Source organism: Nothobranchius furzeri, chromosome 15 (assembly GCF_043380555.1).
Source record: "Nothobranchius furzeri strain GRZ-AD chromosome 15, NfurGRZ-RIMD1, whole genome shotgun sequence".
NCBI lineage: Eukaryota > Metazoa > Chordata > Actinopteri > Cyprinodontiformes > Nothobranchiidae > Nothobranchius > Nothobranchius furzeri.
The window spans coordinates 52,413,889-52,440,276 of NC_091755.1; the positions used below are offsets into that span (position 1 = coordinate 52,413,889).

The 26,388-nt window shown below is 41.9% G+C and overlaps 1 protein-coding gene across 1 annotated transcript in view; it reads right to left on the reverse strand.

Annotated features, from left to right (window-relative positions):
• Positions 1-6,497: 6,497 nt before the first annotated feature.
• The window catches only part of mtor (mechanistic target of rapamycin kinase), an 88,174-nt gene continuing 68,283 nt past the window's right edge, over positions 6,498-26,388 (reverse strand). Inside the window, exons 38-58 of the mRNA XM_015968523.3 lie at positions 25,667-25,784; positions 24,505-24,702; positions 24,301-24,401; positions 24,081-24,177; positions 23,871-23,969; positions 20,321-20,443; positions 19,945-20,127; positions 19,730-19,864; positions 17,980-18,154; positions 16,019-16,154; positions 15,484-15,631; positions 11,886-12,008; positions 10,587-10,669; positions 10,425-10,497; positions 10,273-10,347; positions 9,974-10,109; positions 8,743-8,808; positions 8,572-8,652; positions 8,403-8,483; positions 7,002-7,107; positions 6,498-6,906 (exon numbers count right to left, since the gene is read on the reverse strand). Coding sequence (XP_015824009.1) covers positions 6,891-6,906; positions 7,002-7,107; positions 8,403-8,483; positions 8,572-8,652; positions 8,743-8,808; positions 9,974-10,109; positions 10,273-10,347; positions 10,425-10,497; positions 10,587-10,669; positions 11,886-12,008; positions 15,484-15,631; positions 16,019-16,154; positions 17,980-18,154; positions 19,730-19,864; positions 19,945-20,127; positions 20,321-20,443; positions 23,871-23,969; positions 24,081-24,177; positions 24,301-24,401; positions 24,505-24,702; positions 25,667-25,784 — 2,353 coding nt within the window. The 3' untranslated portion in view covers positions 6,498-6,890. The remainder of the gene's footprint in view (positions 6,907-7,001; positions 7,108-8,402; positions 8,484-8,571; positions 8,653-8,742; positions 8,809-9,973; positions 10,110-10,272; positions 10,348-10,424; positions 10,498-10,586; positions 10,670-11,885; positions 12,009-15,483; positions 15,632-16,018; positions 16,155-17,979; positions 18,155-19,729; positions 19,865-19,944; positions 20,128-20,320; positions 20,444-23,870; positions 23,970-24,080; positions 24,178-24,300; positions 24,402-24,504; positions 24,703-25,666; positions 25,785-26,388) is intronic.

Below are 26,388 nucleotides of genomic sequence, written 5' to 3' on the forward strand. Positions count from 1 at the left end.
AGGGAAAAAAACACTAAACAATGGTAAGTGGTCTGTATTTTAAGTATCTACAACCCCCCAAGGCACTTCACAACACCACCAGTCATCCACACATTCACACACTGCTGGTGATGAGCTACAATGTAGCCACAGCTGCCCTGGGGCGCACTGACAGATGCGACACTGCCGAACACTGGCACCAGTCTTTCAGACCACCAGAAACCTCTTCTATTTTCATTTGTAACTATTTGTGGGATAAATCCCGACTGAAAACGTTGCTCCTAATTGTTAATGAAAGAATGAACAGCTTCAGGAAGCAGACTGACTGAAAACAGGGTTCATCAGTGATTTTGTAGACACTTTCATCCAGTTTAACCTAAACACGCATGTTTTTTATCTTAGAGTGAAACCCGGAGTACCCTGGGAAAACCCACGCTTGCTTGGATAGAACATGCAAACGCAGTACAGAAAGGCCGCAGATGGGATTTGAACCTGCAATCTTCCATCAGCACCGCCATGCACACAAGTAGAAGTAATACGTAAACAATAGGAGAACCAGGTTTTAACGTGGGAGATTTGGATCATATGGCCTAAAAAAGAAGGCACAAAATTCCACCGTGATGTTTTTTTAATTCATGGCTCATTATGACCAGGAAGACTTTTTAAATTTGCACATTTGACAGGATTTTATGGCAGAAATATCAGAAACAGTGAGCCTCTTTGCAGGGTAACCTGAAAAAGACTCAGGAGTTCTTTTTTTCCAACTCGTTCTGAATAAAAATTGACCGGGGGAGAAATTAAATGATTGGTAAAGGTTGCAGGAGGATTGATGCTCCCTTAATTACACTCTTGATTAAATTTTAGAAGATCAGAAAAATTGTCTGCCAGGACGGAATCTGATGAGAATTTAAGCTGCATGATTGTAGTTTAATCCTTTGTCTCGTGCTCGGCTTTCTGCGGTTCTTCTAATTTCTAAATGATCAAATGTCCATTAATAAGTGCGAGAAGACCACACCAGAGTTTTCTTCATTTTGAAAGGGTTTAAGGGTCGTGAAAAAGTAAAATAAAATGTTGAATACATAAGACTGTGCCCCTCGGACCGAAAGGTCAGCATCTGCAAAGATTTAATCGGAAGAAACAGCAGCAGTGAGTAGTCTTGACTTCAGGTTATCTGGGAGAGTTTCTAGGCAATATCTCTAGGATTAAATGGCAACATTTGCATTATTTTTCTCCCGGAGTTCTGCTCTGGATCATAAGATCAGTTTATGCTCTGCGGCACTTTCTATAAATACATGTTTTCTCTGTAGGAGACATGTAAAACACTAAGGAGGTTAGGATACACATGGAAGAGATTTAAATTATTTGTTTATAGATGAAAAGAGAAGCAGAAGTCTGATCCAGCCGGTTGGAGCGGTGAGTTTGTTTGAAGTCATCCTAAGCCGAGAGCATCGGTCAACACTAACACAAGCATACTGTGCACCATTTGCTGGTGTCACTGACTATTAAACATGTGGTTTTTCAAATGCTTAAAAACTGCATGGTGTACAGATTGTGTGCAGAGTGCCATTTGGAGCTGCCAGCATGCAGAATGCCCAGTTCTTCCATTTTCATCTCCTCGTTCAGTGAAGAAGAATTTAGCCCCAACAGATGTACTCAGCAGGTTTTTGCTTGTTTATCACACTTAAATGTTTTGAATCAGAAAACAAACTTCAATATCAAACAAAGACGTAAATGGTAAAGGGAAAAAAGTCATAAGACATAAGATATTTTCTCACTAGTTGCATTCATTCACCGTGATTAACCAGATTATTAAGAATGTGGATTTTATTAAAGCACCATCAGCCACACTGGTGCTTTAATTAATGCCAGACCTGGAAATGAACAATATGTAAGAAGTGAAATAATCACAAAACAGTCTAACGTCTCAGTCGTGTTGGGAGGAAGGTTACATCCAAACAGATTTCCTTCTCAGTCAGCTGGGGGTTGTCTGGTTTTTTCCTTTTACAATAACTAACGAGAGATGCCGACAACTCGGGTTGTTGAGTCTGTTCCGGCTAACGCTGCAGCGCCGGTATTTGTGACAGCTCAATATTACAGTAAAAATTATATATGTACTTATCATCTTACCGTGCATGAGCTCTGAGCCGTAGATGTCAATAGCCATGAAACTCTAGCCATTTGTCTTTAGAGGCTCAGCCATAATGGACACGATACGATAAACGCCCACCATCTGTGGCTGATCTGCCCTGAGGTGTAAATGTGGATTGCTATAAAGCATCATGGAGACATCTCCCTTTGTAGGGGTCAAGGAAGCAGCCCAGCATCATACCAACAGTCAAACACGGTGGTGGTAGTGTGATGGTCTGGGGCTGAACAATAAATTCTGCTGATCAGAAAATCTTGAAGAATGTTTGACCTTTGACCTCAAACAGGCCGTTCACATTGGAAACCCCTCTTATGAGGCTGAAATAAAACAACTGTGTACGAAAGAGGAGTTGGAAAGTTCCCCCCCAGTGATCACTCATTAGCAGTATTCAGAAATGTATGATTGCAGATGTTGCCACAAAGTTTGATTAAACTTAGGTTATTACACTTTCACTGTCTGGTAATCTCCTGCGGCAGGCCCCAAGTCCTGCAACCCAGCCGCACACCACCAGAGGCCAGCGGAGAGTGTTGTGGAGCAGCTGCACCCAATTTACCATTAATGTGATCTCCATTCTTGGGTTTTGGTTTGCTGTTAAGTGTCCCAGAGTTTGGATTTAGATATTAGATATAGATAAATTGTGCCGTTTTGCCTCCAGTTACTGTTAATCTCCTAGTCCTCAGTTTAGCTCGACTCTTTGTTTTGTTTTGGAGGATTTTTAGTTAAGGAGATTTCTAGCTTCTGTTTTGTGGGTCGTTTTGGTTTTAGTGATGGTTTAGGTTTATCCTTTTGTTCCTTTAGTGGTCGATTTAGTTTAACTGGGCGTATTTTCCCTTTTTGGACTCCTCTCTCGCTTTAAGTTGTTGTCGGTTTGCTGCTCCCTGTTTTAGCAGAGGGAGTTTATTTAGTTTATGTATTAAATATCCAACTTTTTGCAAATACACCTTTTGAAACAACCACTCCGTTAACCTCCTTCCATTCACTTATTTACCATCACAAACAGACACCATCCATCCGTATTCATTCCTTTTTATTTTTACATAATTTAATTTTTCTGCGTTCTCCCCTCATCACTCCTAAGACGCCCGAGGGGACGCAACATTCACAAAGAGTCGGGATGGTTTGAATAGTTTTCCTTTATTAAATAAAATCCTCAAATGAAAACTGTAAATTGAGCTTACTCAGGTTGGATCTTTAGGTTTTGTTAGATGATCTGAAACGTTTAAGTGACAAAACGTAACAACAGAAAGCGTATTTCTAAAACGGAGCTACCTTACTTCCACCCACGTTCCGATAAGCCACTTCACTCGTCAGACACACCTGGAGTTTATTAGAGCTCAAGCCAACATCCCAGCTCTCAGGAACATCACCAGGCAGGGTAAATAAGGCTAAAGCTGGCAGGAGAATTCCTCTGAAGTGACCTCAGAGAGCAGCAGATCTCAGGCGGGCTAAACTGCTGTCAAGTTCATCGATACTGGCTTTACACCACAGTGCACAGAGACAGCCAGAGTCCTGGCTGCAGGCTCCAGAGCTTGCAATCGAACCGCTCCAGCTGACCGTCAATATCGCCTGTGTCTTTGTCTTCAGCTGTTGGACACGCCAAGAGAAGACGACTTGGACAGTGCGGCATGTGGGGCAAACTGTTTTCATAACACCAGAGAGGGAAGGAGAGTCAGGACTGTAGCTCACTTGTATTAAAGGAACGTAAATCGACTCCTTCACAGCTGTTTCTCAGACCTTTAAAGGAGCTATACATTTTCACGACACTTTAATTAGATCCTTTTCACAGTCATCAAGCTGAAGCGGAGTCTTGTGCTCCTTTTCCACATCACCTGTGATCCCTGAAGGGAAAATTACCCTCGTCTCTCATTCAGCTGCTCGTTTCAGCTTGCTGCACCTTAAATCTTCAGTTACTTTGAATTTCAAACGCCTTCTTTTTAAACTCTGGATTAGTTTTTGGAGTTTTAAAAAACACTCCGTTGACAAGGTGCTTATCAGTGAGCAGTCAAGATTAAAGAGCACCCTGCAGCTCATCTAGTTAGTCAGAAAAGTTTTTTTTTTTCAAAATAAAAGTATCCAAACTTTTGAATTTGATGTCATATTTTCAAATTTTGTGCAATTTAAAATGATTTTCACCCATTCTAGTATTTTATGACATATAAAACGTGTCGTACCTAAATCCTGCAGAAAAGTAATTAATCCCGATCTGTTTTGGAAAACATCTTGTTATGGTTTCACTCCTTCCTATTAACATGTGTTTTAACAAATAATACAAACAAAAATATGAAGTGAGTAAATGCAGGTACAAATGTGATGCATAAACTAAAAGAAGTGGAAGGATGGCCAATGTCAAAAGAAATGTTGAAGCTGTTGCCAGTGGTTCATTGCGGTCACCATGGTAACCATGGATGCTGTGCAAAACAGAAGTTATACAGAAAACATTCTTCAACTTTGAGCTGCAGGAAGTTTAGATGACCACAAAGTCACCTTTTCTTGTTTCTGTGTTTTATGAAGGAAACATAAAAGTTAAAATATATTTACCTTCAAATTTGAAGAGAATTTTAGCTTCAAAAACAACTGAAATCTACTGAATTGAACATTTTAAAGTGTATAAGACTTCAGCTGGGTTGTAATGGGTAGAAAAATCACACATTTAATCATGTAAAGTCCAGCTTTCTCATACCTGGGCTGTTTCGTCTAAAACGTATCTTTTGTGGGGAAATTTCTTGCCGATTTTGGCTAATTTTGATTATATTGTGAACTGAAGGTTGAAGCACTCCTCCCAACTGAACGACATCTTTTGAAGTATAATTAGCATTTTTATCCCAAAGCTGTATGATGGCCTAAACAGAACTATTTGAAAAATTAAACCTTGTGTGTTGATGACACTTTAAATATAGGCTATGAATGATGAGAAACTGGCTAAATTTGGTCTGCTTGTTATAATATATTAAGAATTATATTTGAGAGTTGAGACTAAACACATGTAACAGATTTACTGGAAACAGAAGAACACTCTCCACTTCTGGAGCATGCTCTGGTTAGTGTGACTGCACTCCAGACTCTACAAGGGCTGGAAGGAACATTTATGGAATCTCAAGGGGTTGTGGGGAAGCTAAAGAGGGTGCAGGGAGGTGGAATAACATCCGGAGGGAAGCTCTTGAGGAGGAATATGAGATGAAGGAGGGAAAAAGGCTAACACGCAAAAGCAAAAAGCTCTGGTTTCATCAGAGGAGCACATTTTAGTGAATGAATTGTTATAACCAATCATGCTTAGCATTTTGGCTCAGTGTACCGGGCCCGTCGCCTGATTGAGCGTGACCTCTAACATTCCCAGCCTCCAACGCCAAACCTTTCCCCTCCTCTCATTTCGGGGGCATGGTCTCCCAATAAGAATCATTTGTCACCATCGACTTGCTCGGCGCAGACACCTGGGCGTTTCTTTCTGTGGTTTGAGCTCATTTCCACAGTCGGTAAACAGCTAGATCCCCCCTAACAATCAATGCAACCTATTTAGCTTAAGCTATTGACTCGCACGGCCCCCACCAGACTTCTGACTCTGGAAAAATAAATGAATACAAACAAATTAGACCCGAAAGTGAGGAACAGAAACGGTGGCACCGGCTACGAAAAGTCACATTTTGGATAATGAGGTTCTGGGAGCAGGCGGGAGGAAAGCGACGGAAAGCAAAGGGAGGATAAAAAGAGCGAGAGAAAACAGAGGAATGGATCGATAGGAACAGATTATCGCCAGGCCTCTGTTCTAGCGTGTAAAGAGTGTGTGACATTGCAGAGGTGGGCACGGCAGGGAAGAGATCAATGGGCTGCCTTTTGTTGATCTCTAATCCTTAACTATCTATAAGTAATTAACCTTCAGAGGAGGAATCAGGGGGAGAAATAAATGAAGAAATTAGAGTGGGAATAGCAATGAGCACAAACACAACCGAGGCTAGCCGGCACTCGGCAGATAACAGAACAGGAAGCCAAATTAATCGTCGTCTCCAGAGCTGCCTCTGCAATTTACAGCATCTGATTCAGTTTTAGGCAGAGCGGGCGCACCTCAGCACGGACGTGAGACGGCAAGCAAGTAATCTCATCTCAGCTCAGGAGCTCACATCTTTAAAAAAAAAGAGTCCTCATCTGGTTCTGGTTGGAGAGAAGAAACTAATCTGGTCTCATCATCACCGACCTGCTGAGCTCCCCCAAAGACTCGCAGGAGGAGTCAGAGTGCCACTCTGTGGGTGAGAAGAAAGCCAGCAGGTTTCTACAGGAGGTGCTCCTTCTGATGGGTGCCTTTTAGTTCAGGAGCATAAATAAAGGTAAATAAATAAAAATAATAAATAAATAAAGGTAAATAAATGCAAAAGAGCCACAGTGTGATTCTGTACAGGGTTTAATGGCACACACTCCCCTTACAGTACGTTATAATCATCTCACGTCAACGTTTAACCTTAAACGTGTCTACGCTGGTAAAGGGCGTTATTCATATTTTATACACACAGACACAATCGATTGGCGCATTTTTATGAAGCGTATGTAAGAAAGACATCAATCAATGAAGTTATGGCAACGATTGAAAGCTTTTAGCAAATAATTAGGGTGTTAAAATGCACGAAAGTCCTTCTGAGGACGACTGCGGCTTATTAAATTATTTAATCAGATAAAAACTCCTAAGTTCTTCATATTCTCAAAGAATGCCACAAGAAATAGAAAGTAGCTCAAGGATATTTGTGTTTGAGGGTGTAGCTTCAGCTGAAACGGCGCTTCTTCACCAGAACGGGCACCTAGAAGGTAGAAGTAAGTATTAGAAAATAGGATGGTGTTGGAGTCGGACGTGATGGGTCTGAGCTCTAACTAAAACGCGGGGATGAGTACCGACCAGCCGATGTAGCACTGACACAGGTTTTCGTGTGAGGTGGCTTGTTTGATGAGGAGCTCCACTTGTGTTGGCACATCCAGCGTCTCTTCGTGAGAAAAGTCTCGACCTGGAAACATTTTCAGGAAGCTTTAGAAGACTTGGAGCTTTAAATAGTTTTTTAAAGGTTCCATTCACTCGTATTTTCCATAAACCTGCTCTGATCTCTAGTATGAATGACTGAGTAGTTTTCTGTGGCGCTTGTTTCAGGAAGTTGATGTTAGCAAAAAGAGCGGGGTGGAGATCGACAGGAGTATGCACCGTGCTCATTAATGTTCATGATACGCAAATGTCTCACCTCTGATTGGCTAAGCAACAAGACTCTTCCACTGCCTCCGTTCGAAGTCCTTTTTTATGTAAAAAAATGCATCATTGATGTTTTGTCTCCACACACAACACAATCCTGAACGTGTTCCACTATGTTGTGGAGTTGCTAATGGTAAGAGTTAGCTTCTTGGGCGACGGTGGCACAGGAGTTAAGCGCTCGCCTCATAATCGGAAGGTTGCAGGTTCAAGCCCCACTCAGTCTGTTGCTGTCGTCGTGTCCTTGGGCAAGACACTTAACCCACCTTGCCTGCTGGTGGTGGTCGGAGGGGCCGGTGGCGCCAGTGCTCGGCAGCCTCGCCTCTGTCAGTGCGCCCCAGGGCAGCTGTGGCTACATTGTAGCTCATCCCCACCAGTGTATGAATGTGTGTGTGAATGTGTGTGTGAATGGGTGAATGACTGATTGTGTTGTAAAGCGCCTTGGGGGGTTCCAGGACTCTAGAAGGCGCTATATCAAATACACGCCATTTACCATTCTACAAGCTGAGATGTGCTCTGCTCTCGTTTCCACGGCTAGTCACAATCCAAGGTGGGCGGGGCCATGAATACTAACCAACCAAACCAGCCGATTTCCCACCTAATTCCTTTCTGCGGCTAACACAGGCGATGGGGGATGAAGGAAGTTTTCACCATGCATGTGCAACCCAGAGTCACCGATCTTATTTAAAAAAAATAACAGTTTCTCAGTAGACCAGACCTTTAATCAACACCATCAAATTCAAAGTTTCTCACTTTTTTATTTCAAATTAATTAGAAACTCATAAATTTCTTCAAAGGCAAATTTACAGATTTTCAGTTCAGACATTTGAGACATTTTGAGTAAAATAAGAAGAAGAAGAAGAAAATATCATTTCTATAGCGCCTCTCAGGATAAAAATCACGAGCGCTTAGGAGACATTTTATGCATATTTATTTAATTTGCCATCATCTTGACCCTAAAACACTAGGACATTTCCTGGTTTCCTTATGAGTATTGTACATTTGGAAGGAAAACTGAATTCTGTTACTTCAGTTTATCAAGTGGCGTCTTTCATCACTCACCTGTAAGTTTGTCCCGAACTCTGTTGATGATCTGAATAGCTTTTTTGTTGAGCGCTTCAGGCTGCACCAGACCATCTCCAACTTTAAAACAGGAACATGCCAGAGTAAACACCAAAGGAGCTGCAGATCAGATCAGACTCAAGAGCTTCAGAAGCAAAAGGAAACTGACTGAAGGAGTGGATGGATTCAGGCACGGTGGTCCCTGCTTTCTTGTGCGTGGTCTCTCCGAGGTCAATCCCATCCAGAGCCTCTGCAGTCGACACGACACGTTCAAATGTTTCAACTTGTTTTTGTGCTAAAATCAGGAAGTGGTTATGAATGCAGTTGGTGGTGTACTGACCCACTGACTGCCCGGCGGTGTACGAGTCTGTTCTGGTACGGGATCGCTTGTTGCCTTTAGTGTTTGCTGTGAGTGAAGGAAAGAGAAAAAAGTTGGTTTTCTTTTGATTATTATTGCCTAATTTTGAAAATCTTGAAACATCCAACTGGAAGTAGCTCTTTAAAAGTAAACTGAATGTTAAGTCTTTTCAAAAAACTTACCTTAAAGCAAAAAATAAATATATAAAAAAATTGTCCTTCAGGTGGCATTTTCCTGCCGTTTCTGTCACTTATCCAAGGTTAGGGTTAGGAGCAGCTCTTTCTGGATGAAGGACCTTCTCACCTCATGCCCAACGGGCATCTATGCTCGCTTTAAAGCCCTAGTGTCTGAAAATACTTGACTCTTTAGCACCGAGAAGCTTAAAATAGTTATTGCAGTTATGCTAGCCCACACGCATCAAAAAGGCTATATGTCATCGACGGCTTCCAGCTTTCAATTCTGCGATTAACTTTTGCATTTTATTTAAATTTGAATTAAGTAAGTGTTGAGTAATATAAAGCTGAGAGGCAGGTGTGTCAAATGCAGTCAGCGCGGGGCAGAGAACCCGTAGAGATAACCGGTGCCATCCCGATATGTTGCATGTCCCCAAACAGATACCAGATGGTGCATGACAATGGAGCATCAACCACAGTTTATGTAAATAACACGGTTACATTTGAAGCCAATAGGAGTACTTAGAATAGACGTTGGTGAAAAATGTTGATGAAAAATTTGTGAACGGATAAACAGAATTTGATAGTAAACAAGTAAAAATATTCCACACTGGGGCTTTAAGTGAAAAAAATGAGTCAAAGAGTTTCAAATGTTGTCTCCATCACAGCCCACGCGTGTGCTTTCAGATCATGTATCTTCTAGAGGGCCATTCAATTTCAGACTAAGCGATGCCGCATGCACCTCTGATCCACTTGAACTTTTCCATGATCCATGTTCAAGATTCTCTCAAATATACTTTTTATATTTTTTTGTTCCTGCACCCAAGGGAGATGACATCATAGATGTTTTTATAATTCTGTATCGATTCAAACAGCTGCTCTTTTGCATTTTTCTGTAGCTGGTCACACAAGGTCTACGATGCACCGCTGCATCAGCGGCTTTGAGACTTTTCCTCTTTAAGTCTGTAACTTCAGATCGACCCAAAGAAAAGAATCTAAATTATGTCTGAGTGTAAAATGAAGCTCAACCAGGTGCTTACTGTCCATGAGCCTCCAGTTGAGCAGGGGGTCGTAAACAAAAGCCTCCAGAACAGCCATGACGCTGTCCCTGTGCTCCCTCAGCACCTCCATCACTGTGTGGCAGGTGATCCTGTAGTTCCCGTCCAAACCTGTCACCTGAGACACAACAGACACAAAATCAGCCGCTTCAAACTCACCAGAGTCGTTGTTTGAAGCCTAAAAAGCTCCTGTTGTCTTGAGAGATGACTCAAGTTCTCTCCAAAGCTGAAACACCCACTTTATATATAAAAGAACAGCATCATTAACACGAGTCTTGTACCTCCATCGCGTTGGTCAGCATCCTGGTAAGTCTGAATGGGATCTTTTCAGGGAACTTCTCCCTGGTCATGGCCACCTGTTTAATGTTGATTTATAATAAGTTACATTATTTACATCATTTTGTAATGAAGCAGCAAAAGGAAATCTTCTCACTTCAAAACAGTCTCCAAAGTCAATGTGAAGAATTTTGCCGCTTAAACGGTCCAACATCAAGTTGGATGGATGCCTGGGAACAAAACAAAAAAATCCTCAATTATGCTAGAAAATCGATTTTAAAGATAAAGGAAGTCTGAATTTTAGGGGCGAGGACCCCACCTGTCACCCAGGCCCAGAATGTAGCCCACCATAGACATCACAGCCAGGGAGCGGGTGTAGTTAGTCCTCCTGTCGAACCACACCTGCAGGAGAAAAGACGTCCAGTCAATAAACGAGTATCTGAATAAAAACTGGAGCTGCTTTCTGTTGCTTTTCCAGGATCTGGTTTGGGGACCTCAGGACCAGGGCTGAGGGACGTGCACTTCAGAATCTTAACTTCCCTTTTCTAAAAGCTCAACACTGGCAAATTCAGCTAAAATACATGGAGATATAAGTTGTAGTCCATATCACTCAGCCCTAGCTTAAAGACAAGGCCAGTTGCTCCATAATCAGCAGCAAAGGGTTCCAGGTGCTGCTTTTCCGTGTTTCCACTCAAGGAGGCCCGGGAAGTTTCTTGGAGGGAAGAAGATGATGAAAAATACGATGGCTCTGTCCTCTCAGCCGTTGTGTCTCCTTACTGAATCGTCCCTTTCAGGACTTTGCTAAAACATCAGCATATCACCACGTTTTGGCCGTGAGTGATGTCACTCATCAGTGCTTAAAGGAGTCCACGGACATTAATGACAATAAAAGTTTTATTTTGCTGCAATCAAATCACTTCAGGGTCCGAGGACAGCAGCTGTTTGATGTAAAATGTTGCGTTCAATGACCAGAAGAGTCAGTTTTTTACGGTGCTCTCTGACCATAAAGGAGCATAAATCACAGCGGTGTGGAGGGAATTCAGCCAAATTTTTGGGCACTGGGCGTTTTAAAAATGGTCATTTAAAAGCAGCGCAAAGGCTACTTGTTTTGTTTTTCTTCCGTAGTGCTTCAGCAGCAAATCTTGCACTTTTACAATTTTCAGTTGTTTTGCAACATCTGCTGACATCATTTCCCATTGAATTACAACCAATCAGCCCGAGTTAAGCCCAAGTCCTGCCTCAACCAGGCCATTTGTCAGGACATACCCTGTTCAGGTCCATGAAAACTGTCCTTTTGGGTTGGTCCAGTAAAATGGAGACTGTGGAGGTCCAGTAAAATTACCCGTAAGCTCCAATAGTTGAAACAGGAATAACCAGGCAGGCAAAAAGGACAACATCGTCGGTTAAAAACCGTTTTATGTATTAGTTCAGAGTGAGCGGACTAAGAAACTCAAAGCTCTGAAAGTAGGACCAAAAAAACCCAGTAAGCCTGTTAAATTGTCATCAGGTGAATTTCTAAATCTGCACTTTATCGGTTGTATAATTGAGAACTCTTGGCATTTTCCCACAGAAATCACTAAAATCTGACGGACACTGAAAAGATCGAGCACCATCTCACCTCAGAGCTGGGACTCTTGAGCCACAAGAGCTTGGCCAGGTCGTCTCCGGCGGTGTTGTTGACGGCGTGCTCGAACACCTCCACCTTCTCCATCAGCGTCAGGTGGTCGTAGTCTGGCGCCATCTGGAACACGCACATTTAGAAACACACGTGGTTAAAATCTTTAAAGGCAGACAAAACCGAAACATGTTTCAGGATGGAAACAGCTATTCCTCCAACCAGCCACTCATGTAATAACAAGAAAACCCTACAGTTGCCTTTTTTTACTCCCAGAACTGAAACAGCAGATCTAAAAGCAGATATATGAACAGAACGGCTCAAGGGAATCACTAAAAACAGGAAACTATTTTCTTTATAACTGGAGCTGTCATGACCAGGGTGATTGTTCTCAAAATGTCATCACAGCAGAACGATGTTAATTTCCACTTAAAAGGAACCCAGATGAGGAAGCAGAACCCACAGGGCATGCGTCACTCCCAAACAGCTGCAGAATTACTTTTTAAATACTTTTCCCTGTTGTGTCTCTTTTTGGAAAAAGATGAATAAATTCCTGACACGTAAAGTATATTAAGAAAATCTGGAAGTCATGCAGAGTGGTGTGTGTGTGTGTGTGTGTGTGTGTGTGTGTGTGTGTGTGTGTGTGTGTGTACGCTAATGCTAAGTCCCAAAAATAAGTTTACATTTAAGATATTTCAACAATTTGATCAAGTGTTGCTTATAAAACTAGAAACATCTATTTATATAGTACGTTTAATTAAATACGGAGATGAACATATGAAATTACAATTATATGTTAAAAAATTTGATGCCAAAAAGTCTTGGAAAGATTGGACTGAAGCGTTTTTTTCATGAAGTTGTCATTGCCAACTGAAAATCTTAATTATTTTTTAATGTTTTCTTTTTTTTGTTCAATAAGTGTCTAAGTATCCTTGGTTAATATGCTTGATGTAATCATTTCATTTAATAGATTTAAAAAGAATAAAAAATAGTAAAATTATTTTAAATTATAATAAAATAAACAAAACATTAAATCAATACATTTCATAACAGGGTTTTGTCCTGAAATTATTTTTATTCGTATTTGTTATGATGCCGTTTCAGGTCAAAAATCATTGCCTCTGGCTTCCTGACTGCAATATGACACGGCTTAAAGGTGCACGATATAAGAATGACCTCCGGTGGTCAAATCTGGGTACTGCAGTCCATGACAGAGTTCGCTCTGATCAACTCAGCCCCAGACTCTAGACAACGCGTAACGACGAGTCATACACAGTAAGATTAGCAGATACCGTAAATCCTCTAATACAGGCCCGGGCCTGTATTTGACTCAAGCTCATCAAGCTCCAGGCCTTTATTGGAAGGAGGACCACAATTAGAGGCAGGCCTCAATTTCTATTTGAGCAAAATGAACTAATGGTTCGTTGGAGTTTTTGACAATTAAAATTGCGCCCACATTTTCAAAGTTAAACACATTTCTTTTAACAACGGTAGTTTCTGCTTCAGCCCTCTCCCCCCTCCCCCTGCGCAGCGGCCGCAAACTCACTGATGCGCCTGCAGCCTCTCAGAGTTCCTGCTGCTCTAAACATTAAAATAATTATTTCATTTTCTGTTCCTCACTTCTGATTACCTTCAATGGTGTCTGTTTGTTGCAACCACCAGGTACAAAAACTAACTTGTTTTTATTTGACTATTTTTCTGTCCTGTCTGTTTATTATCTTCCTGCATCTCCTCTCAATCCTAAAGAGAAACTGCTACCTGGGTTCATATATATTCACCTCATGAGTTACCTTTGAACTGCAGTTCTAAAAGATCTACCGACCGCAAAAACAGCAGAGTGCTCGCCGGCCACATCAGTTAGGTGCGTCACCGAGGACGTAACAGGTGATGCGCCCCGATCCACAGCAGCGAAATGCATCAGGCACAAATAAAAGAATAAAAGACAGAAAACATAAAAGGAAATGAGCCGACATGAACGATCGCGTGTTAAATTAGTTTTTGAGGTGGCGACACCTGATTTGATAATGTTACTGTGGCCGTGCTCAGGACGCAGATGTCTGGAGCGCGTCAACAATCAAGAGCTTTGCATGCGCAAGCTGGTTAAGGTTAGGATGGAGGAGAGGGGAAGGTTAAATTGCAAGAGGGTAAACGTCACAATTTGGTTAAATGTCCGTTTTACGGCGGGTGTCAGTACCGACGCTCTGGCACAGCGCGTTGCCTCCCGACGCGCAGGAGCTTGTCACCTGCTGACAGCAGGCTGCTGTCTTTTCCGTGGACTGCATCTTGCCGGTCATTATCACGTGACAGCGACTAGTTGATGACAGGCATAAAAAGTCACTATAGAGCGGTGAAGTCGACTAGTGACTAGTTCATACAACCCCTGCTACTGCTCCCCAGAGTGTTCTGCAGCATAATCAGCACGTTCTCTTTGAACTTGATATCAAATTTTCGCCTCCTCTTCGTCTCCACACGGTTAAAGTTACCCTCGCGGTCTATCACTGGCAAATCAAAAGTGAGACGGATGACACAACCGCCCCCCGTACTTGCTTGTTACCACATTCCACTCGGCCACAATAAAAACCGGCCATTAATCACCTCCGCCGACTCCGACACCGGCCACAATATGATACCCGGCCGTTAATTAAATACAGGCTAATATTAGAGGATTTATGGTAATTACTTTTCACTGTAATATCCAGTTGTTGGTAATTGAAAAAGTAGCTTGAGATATTTTTAGAACCGACTACATTTCTTCTAATTCACTGTTAGCATAGTTAACTCAATTTTTAGCCTCTACATTCTTTACCTGATATTAAATTAAAAAAAAATAAAATAAAAAAAACGATGCTGTGACTTCTTGGGCCTACAAGAAATAACTTCAGGGTCGCTCCTCTCACTGGCTAACGTTCCTCTAAATCGCTGCTGCTCTGTGCCAGCTGATGTCGAATTACAAATGCAGGTGCAGGAGTGTTTGTCGGGGCAGACTTGGCAACCCCACAGACTCAAATGGATTGGCTCTGGAATCAGGAAGTATGTAGGGGCGATGATGGCCAACATGATCTACGTCCCTCTTAGAAAAACTGAAAGCGCCCCAGCTGGTTGAGAAGGAAATCTGTTTCAATGAAACTGCTCTTCCAGCATGATTGAGACATCAGACTGTTTCATGATTATTTCACTGTAGAAACTTTACATATTGTACCTTTAACTTCTCCGTTTCTAACAACTATAACCACCAGAGACTGTTTTGATATTATAAATAAAGTGACAGTAAAAAACAAACTACACAAGGATGAAAACTATGCTGTTTTGACTGACTGGGAATTGAGAGGAAGAGATATGTAGTTACATTGTGACATAGCCTGAATATGACTTGATTAGGGCAAAAATTGGTTTTCTTGATATAATTACATAACAGATGTTGTCAGAGCTGCAATAAATCTATCTAGTATAGTTGATTCAAATGAAAGTGACAAGTTGACTGGTGCTAGTTTTCCAGTCGCAAAACAGCAAAACAAAGTTCCAGAAGTTCAGACGGACATGACTGCACAGCTTCACAAGCCTGTAAAAGACGTAGAAGTCTAAAAGAATAAAGGTTCCTCACCCTGAGCATGATGCGATGTTCAATGTTGAGTAAAATCTTTTTCTTCTCTCGGTAGTCTCTGATGAGGGCGTGCAGGGTGTCACAGTGGGGCACCCAGCCAATCAGGCCGGAGTTGGTGGACAGGGGAATCACGGCGTAGCGCTGAATACTGACGATCCCAGCCGAGGGGCAACGACACACACACACGCACACACACACACACACACACACGCACGCACGCACACACACACACACACGCGCACACACACACACACGTAGGCGTCAGAGGTTACAGATGAGTAAACACACATTAGTGTTGCACATGCACTGTGATCAGTGGAAAAGTTGGAGAAGATACCATCATGTTAATATCTGAAATTTAAAAGAAAGCATCCAGTGGGTTTTATTTTAACATTTTCAGTAGTGAGAATTCATCTCAAACAAAAGATCTTCTGGAAAAGCGTGAAAGAAAAAGAAAAACTGAACAATTCTCAGAGCTGGTCCTGAGTCCATGCACAGAAGCAGCTCGTGTGTGTTTGGACTTGACTGAGTCTACCTGAGGTTCTTCCTCAGAGATGCGGGATCGTTGGCCAGCAGCGTGTTGACCAAACCGAACAGCTGCATGACTCGCTCATCCTGCCTGAGATCCTCGTGACCCTTCAACAGGAACATGAACTCATGGCCGTTGCTTCCTGCAGACAAAACATGAAAAGGAAAACATTATCGTTAAACTTCTCTGTAAAGGTAATAGTGTTCTGGGATTGGGCTCTGCTGGTCGTCTGCAGGGTGCTCTCCCGCTGCTCTGCAGCAGGATCTGCACAACCACAACCCGAGGCAATGTCTGGTACATTTCAGCACCAAATAAATTATTTCACATGAAGAACATTACCTTCAACCCAACTTTTAGAGAAGTACATTACTAGAATTTTTAGTGGGACGTGAAACTGATCAATATTAATTACAATTCTTTACACTCAGTAGGAACTATCTTAAAAATAACAAACAAGAGCACAGCTGTTGCTCCTGCAGTCATTATGAAGGATTTGTGTCATTTTTCTAATCACAGCAAATGAGACGAGTTTGAAGAGGCGGAGCTGCAGTGTGTCAACAAGCTGTCAGCATCCGAGGATGAAGTTGGGATCAGCATGAAATCTGGAAGAACAAGAGCTGGAACAATTTCAAATATTCATCATTAGCAAAGCTGGTTCTGAGGCAACCTACTGCATCATTTGTGAGTTGGTCCAAACAACAACCTGACCCTGCCAACACGATGCGACACAATAAGACAACACTACAATAACAGAAGTAGAGTGAGGAGCAAAAGTATCTGAACGCCCTGAGATTTATTAAAGTCCCCCACCTAGAAATCAGGGAGGGGTCTGACGCATTCCCACGGTGAGAGACAGCATTTAAAAAATAACACTGTATGTTTGCTAAATAGTTTATTTGTATTGCGGTGCTTTTTAATTTTCTTTTCAACTGAATGCAATATGTTGCCACAACAACTTCCCTTTCGACTTTTACAAAAATTTTCTCAAATGTTTCTGTTTATTTTCAGTAATCAATTCAGTCCATCATTCTAGATATTTTAGGCTTTGTTCTAAGATTTTTGGTCCAGGCAGACTTAAAGCATGACCCAGTGCCACCACTCGCCCTATGATGGGTGATCCATGGATAGCACCAAGAAAACACTCATTTGTTGAATCTTTAATCCAAACGGCCTAATTATTGCTCATCTTATCCACATTTTTTCATGAAAACTGAAATTTTTAGAATACCCCAGTTCTTTAATCAGGGTCACAGTGAGCAACACGCTGAGTGCAATAATAGGAAGAAAGCATGGACAGTAAATCTAAGCTGCCTGCAGTGGGTGACGTCTTGCTCTAGAGGTCAGCTGATTTATTGGCCATCATCCCTCTACACAGCGTGTTGTGTAACACTGATGGGATACATCAGACCGAGGTATCAAACCTTCCAGTGAAAGGTGTGAGGCAGACTGAACTGTTTGTGATTGATAACTTGGCTTAGAGACAAAGTGACTTTCATACTCTCGTGTCATTTCTCTGTTGTATTTTATTTCCTGCAGCAGTCGCTGATGGAGGAAGGATGATTTATTCCTATTATTTATTTCTAAATTCAATTCGGTGTCGAAGCGCAGTGATAGAAGATTTTGTGACAAACAAATCATTGCTTGTTTGTCTTGGGATAGAAAATGAAAAATTGATGACTTCTTTGAGTCTGGGATTCATTTCTGCATAAAGTTCATCAATGTTTTCATCTCAGTTTTGTTGGAGAAGACTATTTTTATTCTCATGGATTTATTACCCAAACACGTAACTTTGCCTCGACTGGTGAATTGTAAATAAATGATGGCTTTGAGGCAGCTTATCGTTTCGTTTAATATTGACTTTTCTCTAACGGGACGGCTCGTCTTCCCACAAAAGCAGAACACCATAAGTATTCTCCAGTCTAATGCTTTTTTCCCATGGGGCTTGTGCAGTTTCCTCCTTATCGTACCCATGATGGTGAGTTTACGTGGGCGCTGCTTGGAGGTGATGACCTGCAGGGAGGGGGCGATGGACTGGATGCGAATGATGGGCTGGTTGGGGTCGTACGTGCCAGGTACAGCGAGCTCCAGGTCCCGACACATCAGCAGCTTGGGAGACACATACTGCAGCTCCAGGGAGGTGAGCTGTAGGGAAAGTTGATGAATTTATTTTAGAAACAGATCATTAGTTTTCAGTCTGTTTTGCACAAAAAGAGAGCCCAAAGCAAAATGCATTTGTGGACTCGGACACTGGAAATGTGGAATTTAAGGTTTTATCTCTGGAAAGTTGTCTCAGAAACTACCTCCATGCTCCTGCAGCCATCAAATCAGAGCCTGAAAGACTATTGAAAGAATTTCAAAGTTAATTTGTAAACGTTGATTTACATTGACTGCATATGGTTACGGCCCCAACTTGCTCTAAATCTGCTGTATGGATGCGTCCTGGCGATGATTTATTCCTATGACGATACCCCAAGGAAGAATATTTGCACTGCTCCCAGCGTGTTATTATACAGCTGCGCTGCTCATGCTGCGGACTGTAATGTCCCTGCAGGACGGCCGCGCCGCCAGCAAGGCCACGTCACGATGACAAATCAGATTACCATCTCCATTTATTATATGGAGTAAGAGCTGCTGACAGAAATATTTTTAATGTCACCCCGACGTTGTAACGACGGTGGTGAGGAACGGCATCAATCTTTTTGATTTCTTTCCCATTTCAGAGGCTAATATTTAAGTGAAATCTTTTGACCCATGATGAAAGCAAAAGATTCAATTCAATTCAAGTTTATTTATATAGCGCCAAATCAAGACAAGAGTCGTCTCAAGGCACTTCACATAATAAACATTCATGATGACTAAAGTACTTACATCGCTAGCCACGATCAGGCTCATTACAACACTAAATACAATATTAAAATGGTGCTTCAGGTGCAGGTGGCTTTAAAGATAAAGAAGGAATTGAAAGTAAATGAACGTGTTTTTACCAGTACATTTTTGATGGTCTTTAGTATGAATGAATGAATGTTTTGTGAGTCTTTTTTAAAGGGAAGAAAATCTCTCATGCTCCTGTTTTAGTGGTAGAGGTGCGTCAGAGGAGTGTGTCGGCGGAAAGAAAAAGGATTACAAGTTTTACTCATTAATATTTATGATATGCAAACATCTTGCCTCTGATTGGCTAACAGTAACATGATTATTAATGACTTAGTTTGCTCTAAAACATCAATGTTTTATCTCCAAAGAAAAGACAAGAGCAAGAGCTTCTTCTGTTCTTTTTCTCCTCACGAAGCTCACAGGATCGTTGGGAGCGTTTTGAGCCTCAATTAGATCTCAAATAGGAAAATACAAGAAAGGCAAGAACTTTAAAAAGAGTTGTCAACCTCTGAGAGTAAGATGGTGAATTACTGGAGTAAAAAAAGAGAGACGAGACAAAACTGCAAAAAACAAATACGATACTATTAAGACACTGCGATTAGACGAGAGATATTACACATTTTCTTGGTATTTTGTATCTCTAACAAGTCGCCAACATGCTTTGCCAAATGCCGTTTCATTATGTTCTGCCATTCCTTGAACCTGGATAAGATTCCTATCCCGTCACATGTTGCCACTTTTCCTCATGACTATATTTTCTACCTGGAAAAACATTAGCCGTACATATTCCTACGTCTGTGTTTGTGATGTAAAGATGGTTTGCGGCAGCAGCCTGCGACAACTCACCTGTGGTAGCTGTTTGGAGATGCGCCTGAATACGTGGTAGTAAAGGTCCCAGGCCTGAGTCAGGTCTTTAACGTTCCCAGAGCGCATGTACTTCCTGCACCAGTCCTGAGCCTCCATCAGATCTCTGCCATAAGCCTGAAGCATGCAAACAACATATTAATGAAAGTCATGCAAGGCTGCACCACATTTACCTACTACACTAAGGCAAAACCAACCTGATTAAAAGAGGTCTCTTTGAGGGTCTGTGGCCCCCTCTCCATCATGGCATGAAGCGGTTCCAGCACAGCAAACATGCCCCTTACGTTGCGCTCACCAAAGTAAAGACGAGAGGCTTCCTCGAGGCCCTCGTGCCACATCTCATGCCACAAGATAGCGACTCGGATAAGCTCTTCACTCACCTGAATGAACAAGGACAACAAGTAAAAGGTCAGCCTGCTCTGATATTAATTCCAGCTTCTGAAACGACACGGGGATTTTTTTCTTTCATGTTACATAAAACATATCTGCTCAGATTTTCTGCAACTGACGCAGAAACCTTGTAAACAAACCCATTTTTAAATGTAAAGAACAACTCTGACTGCATTTCTCTACCATCATAGCTTGCTGAACCAGGGTGTTGCAGTGTTCACACATGTTCTTCAGGATCTTGTTAGCAGCGTTGTGTCGGGCCGTGGTGGTCGACTTCGAGGCCACGGTCAGTGGGTAGATTAAAGCCTGGTGAATGGAAACACAAACACTGAGCCTTGTTTTTACAGGTGCTGGCCAGTAAATTAGAATATCATCAAAAGGTTGAAAATATTTCAGTAATTCCATTCAAAACGTGAAACTTGTACATTATATTCATGCAATGCACACAGACCAATGTATTTCCAATGTTCATTACATTTAAATTTGATATTCATAAGTGACAACTAATGAAAACTCCAAATTTGGTATCTCAAAAAATTAGAATATTCTGAAAAGGCTGAATATAGAAGACACCTGCTGCCACTCTAATCAGCTGATTTACTCAAAACACCTGCAAAGGCCTTTAAAAGGTCCCTCAGTCTTGTTTTGAAGGCACCACAATCATGGGGAAGACTTCTGACTTAACAGCTGTCCAAAAGACAATCATTGACACCTTGCACAAGGAGGGCAAGACACAAAAGGTGATTGCTAAAGAAGCTGGCTGTTCGCAGAGCTCTGTGTCCAAGCACATTAACAGACAGGCGAAGGGACGGAAAAAATGTGGTAGAAAAAAGTGTACAAGCTCTAGGGATAACCGCACCCTGCAGAGAATTGTGACGACAAACCCATTCAAAAATGTGGGGGAGATCCACAAAGAGTGGACTGCAGCTGGAGTCAGCGCTTCAAGAACCACCACGAGGAGACTCATGAAAGACATGGGATTCAGGTGTCGCATTCCGTGTGTCAAGCCACTCTTGAACAAGAAACAGCGCAAGAAGCGTCTCGCCTGGGCCAAGGACAAAAAGGACTGGACTGATGCTGAGTGGTCCAAAGTTATGTTTTCTGATGAAAGCAAGTTCTGCATTTCCTTTGGAAATCAAGGACCCAGAGTCTGGAGGAAGAGCGGAGAAGCACAGAATCCACGTTGCATGAGGTCCAGTGTAAAGTTTCCACCGTCAGTGATGGTGTGGGGTGCCATGTCATCTGCCGGTGTTGGCCCACTCTGTTTCCTGAGGTCCAGGGTCAATGCAGCCGTCTACCAGGAAGTTTTAGAGCACTTCATGCTTCCTGCTGCTGACCAACTTTATGGGGATGCAGACTTCACCTTTCAATAGGACTTGGCACCTGCACACAGTGCCAAAACCACCAGCACCTGGTTCAAGGACCATGGTATCCCTGTCCTTGATTGGCCAGCAAACTCGCCTGACCTTAACCCCATAGAAAATCTATGGGGTATTGTGAAGCGGAGGATGCAATACGCTAGACCCAACAATGCAGAGGAGCTGAAGACGACTATCAGAGCAACCTGGGCTCTCATAACACCTGAGCAGTGCCACAGACTGATCGAGTCCATGCCACGCCGCATTACTGCAGTTATTGAGGCAAAAGGAGCCCCGACTAAGTATTGAGTGCTATACATGCACATTCTTTTCATGTTCATTCTTTTCAGTTGGCCAACATTAGAGAAACAAACATTTTTTCATTGGCCTTTAGAATATTCTAATTTTCTGAGATACCAGATTTGATGTTTTCATTGGTTGTCACCTATAAATATCAAAATTAAACGTAATAAACATCGGAAATACATTGGTCTGTGTGCATTGCATGAATATAATGTACAAGTTTCACGTTTTGAATGGAATTACTGAAATATTTTCAACCTTTTGATGATATTCTAATTTACTGGCCAGCACCTGTATTTTGTAGGCTGGTTTAAATCCTACCTGTCTGACAGATTTCATTTTGTAAATGTACATGACAAATCTTCTTCATACTCCAGGGTTACTTGTGGAGTACCACAGGGTTCAGTGCTTGGACCAATTCTTTTTACTATATATATGCTCCCAATTGGTAAAATCATAAGACAGCATGGGATAAACTTTCACTGTTATGCTGACGATACTCCGTTATATTTATCCATTAACCCTGATGAACCTAATCGGTTAGGTAGATTACAGGCTTGTCTTGAGGACATAAAAAATTGGATGACTCTAAACTTTTTCCTTTTAAATCAAGACAAGATGGAAGTTTTCATATTTGGACAAGAAATCCAGTAAAGGAAATTGCTTAGCCAATCACCTGACCTGAATGGCATTAAATGAGTCTCCGAGAACAAAGTAAGGAACCTTGGTGTTTTTTTTACCAGGACATGTCATTCAAATCCCAGGTTAATCAGGTTTGTAGGATTTCCGTTTTCCACCTTCGGAATATTAAGATTAGAAGCATCCTTTCCAGGAGTGATGCTGAAAAACTAGTTAATGCATTTATTACATCAAGACTGGATTACTATAATTCATTACTCTCAGGAAGTCCACAGAATGTAGTTAAAAGTCTTCAGCTTGTCCAAAATGCTGCAGCTAGAGTTCTGATGAGAATTAAAAAGAGAGATCATATCTCTCCTGTCTTAGCTTCCCTACATTGGCTACCTGTTAAATTCAGAATAGATTTTAAGATCCTTCTTCTCACATATAAAGCTCTTAATGATCAAGCTCCATCATACATCAGTAATCTGATTGTTCCATACGTTCCTAACTGAGCACTTTGCTCTCAGACTGCAGGTTTACTGGTGGTTCCCAGAATATCTAAAATTAGGATGGGAGGCAGATCTTTTAGTTATCAGGCTCCTCTCCTGTGGAACCAGCTCCCATCTTAGTCCGTGAGGCAGACACTTTGTCTAATTTTAAGAATAGGCTTAAAACATTTTTATTTGATAGGCCTATGGTTAAAATCTGATGTTAGCCTAAATCTGGACAAGTGGGGGAGTAGAGGGAGCTGCTATTTCAGCTGTTAACTTTATTTTCTCTCTAAGTGTTTTTCTCCCCAGAAGAAGCTACAACGATGTTCTGCTGAGCTGTGGTGGCCTCAAGGAGGGGGCCATAATCTAGCACACTGCTGCTAACCACTTAAACTTTCTCCCTCTCCTGATAATAACTTTTTGTTTCCTTGACGTTGGATGTGCTACTACTAGTTTACCCGTTTAACAATAGATTCACTAGGATAAATACAATAAAGTTTATCTCTCGCCAAATAGAATATTTACTAAGCAATCACGGTGTAACCATGGACAGATTGCTTGGTGTGTGTATGTGTGCGTGCGTGCGCGTGCGTGTGTGTGTGTGTGTGTGTGTGTGCTCTGTCTTCTTGATCCCCAGTGAGTCGTGGTGGATGGCTGCTTATACTGAGCCAGGATCCTCTGGAGGTTTCTTCCTGTTAAAAGGGAGTGTTCCTCTCCACTGTCGCTAAATGCTTGCTTAGTATGAGGATTGCTGTAAAGTCACTGACACTAGTCAGTGACTTGATGCAATTTGCTGGGTTCCTTATATAGGAAACATTTTTTCTGATTGCTTAATGAACTGACCTGAATTGGAATGTTTATTATGTGAAGTGGCTTGAGATGACTTTTGTCGTGATTTGGCGCTATATAAATAAAATTGAATTGAATTGAAACAGAATAACAGATGAGAGATTTTGGTACCTGTGGATGATAGCGTCCAATGTCTGTTAGCAGCTGGTGGATGAGACGACCAACCAGAGGTCGAGGCGTATCGATTCGAGCTATGAGCTGAGGGATCACCTGGAAAATGACACACAACTAACTGGAACTAACATATAAAAATATGCAGGATGCATAAATAAATGTGGGTCATATTTCACACAGCATCAGTTTGATGCATCGACGCATTACCTGCAGCCAGGTGTCTATCTGAATGGTCTTGATGCCCTCCACCAAAGCTTCGTTCACCTCAGGCCAATGACCGTAGTCAAACCACAAAGTTAAAACCCTGCAAGGTTTAAAAAGTAAAAATAAAAAAGCTAAATCAGAACTCTGCTGCCTGATTGTTAGGGGTTAGAATATGATGTCAGCCACTAGAGGTCCTCCTATTTCTATAAGTTGTTTCAGTCACCTAAGTGTGTCTTGCAGGTTGTTTCCTCTGGATAGAGAAATGGAGCGGAAGAATCCTTGAACAGCCGGTACAGTGTACAACAGCAAAGTCTTGGAGAGGTCCTGCAGACGGACAGTAAACACCACATGCTCCAATGTGAGACAAAACAAACAAATATATGATTAAACTAAAACACACAGAGGAAAATAAACCTGTGATTCCCACCTCGTTGACCTTTTTCTGGCCTGGTGAGGGAACGGGGCTGTGATCATTGCTGTCGGCCTCGCTGTCGCTGTTGCTAGCTTCACTGTTAGCACTGGCTCCACTAGCGTGGCGCAGCTTCTTCTTCTCATCGCGCCCTTGGTTCTGGTGTTTGTAGTGCAACACTGCCTCAAAATTCATCACAGCCCAGGCATGCCAGGCCTGGAGAGAAGACAGAAGTCACTGAAACTGGACTCCTAAGAGCTAATCATCTGAAATAACTTGCACATTTTGTTTGTGATGTAAAATTTCCAGTTTCATCAGGAAAAGTATCTTCAATCCGGCTGTAACTTAAATTCAGACATGTAAAGATGATGCTTTCTGTGTTCTGCAACCAGCTATGAAGAAGTTTTAAAGGAAAATAACTTTAGTAAAAGCAAACAGTTTTTTCAGCTATTGCTTTCCAACTGGTTTCAGTGATTCTTGAACCAGAAACTCCAGCTGCTACACATTGGACATAAATCAGCGGCCCACTGCTGACCAGAAACTGCACTTAACAGCTTTCCAGCAATAGCTGTTTACTGTGTTGGTAGCTAGCAGTTAGCTTTTTCCATTCTCCGATTGTAAATAAAAAGCACAAGAAAAATAATTTAGCTTTTAGGTGGCATCGTGGCAGAGCCCGGAAGTAGAAGAAAGGCTATGAAATCAAAAACTGATGGTGACTTGGCTTTGTTGCTACTGGACTTGTGGGTAATAATATCTTTTCGTCCAACAGTGTGGATCTTTTCCCTTTTTGGCTTCTTTTGTATTAGTTGGTTTGTGTTAGCATTAGCTCACTGTTAGCACTAGCTACAGCTGGGTTGTTCACGACAGTTGTAGTTACACTTTCAACCAGTAGGAGAAGCAGAAAACTTAATACGTGTTGCTTTTAAAGCTATATTGTTATTTAAAACAGAAGGAAACAGAAGAGAGGTCACATGTATAATTATTTAACGAGGAAAACAAACGAACCATGAGGACAAAGGAATAGATAAATAAATAAAACGCTAACTTTCCCAGAATCTGACTTTAAAGTATGATCTAATGTTTTCCTGTCTGGAAAATCGCTTGCTGACACAGCTGGGATTTAACGGCAGCCAGAGAGAAGTGCAGGGTCAAAGGCCAGCAGTGGGAGGGAGGGGCTGACCTTGTACCAGTTGCGGTCATGTTCAGTCGAATTGCTGTAATACTGCAGAACTTTGGGGATGGTGCTCTCATTGATGCCCTGCAGGCTGAGCTGCCACTCCCCCAGCTTCAAGAAACATCTGGATGGAAGAAAGAAATAACAACAACAAAGAAATTAGAAGCTGAAAAACACATCATTTATGTCTTTATTTATAGAAAATCATTTGTAGAATAGATTAGAGGCAGCTTGATAAAACCTTCAGGCATTTAAAGTTAAATAAAAGTCTAATACTCAATGAAATGTAAAAGTTGATGAGGTCAGAGGTCATAGTAATCAGCAGCATGTTTGCTGAGGAAAACTAAAAATATTTACAGGTTTGTTTCTGTTGTCAAACCTGGTTAAAGTACAGCTGCAGCTCTCTGTGAAATCAAAACACATGATGTCGAACTTTTTTTTCCCAGTTTAGCACCACTTCAGACAGTTAATTTATCTGCCGTTGTGGATCGATCACATGTGGAGATTTTCATTTATCCAGTCCAGTTTTCTCCTTCCCCGAGTCCACGGTGAGCTCTGTGAGATGCCTAAGGATGAACTAGCCCCATCCATCACCCACAAACACGAACAAAAGTCAAACTAGAGTCGCCCGAGGAGGCCAGGATGTATAATTTATGCCACGAGACTAAAGCAAACAAATGGGAAACACGACATCAATGAACCATCCGTCAGCAGCGTGCATATTGTTT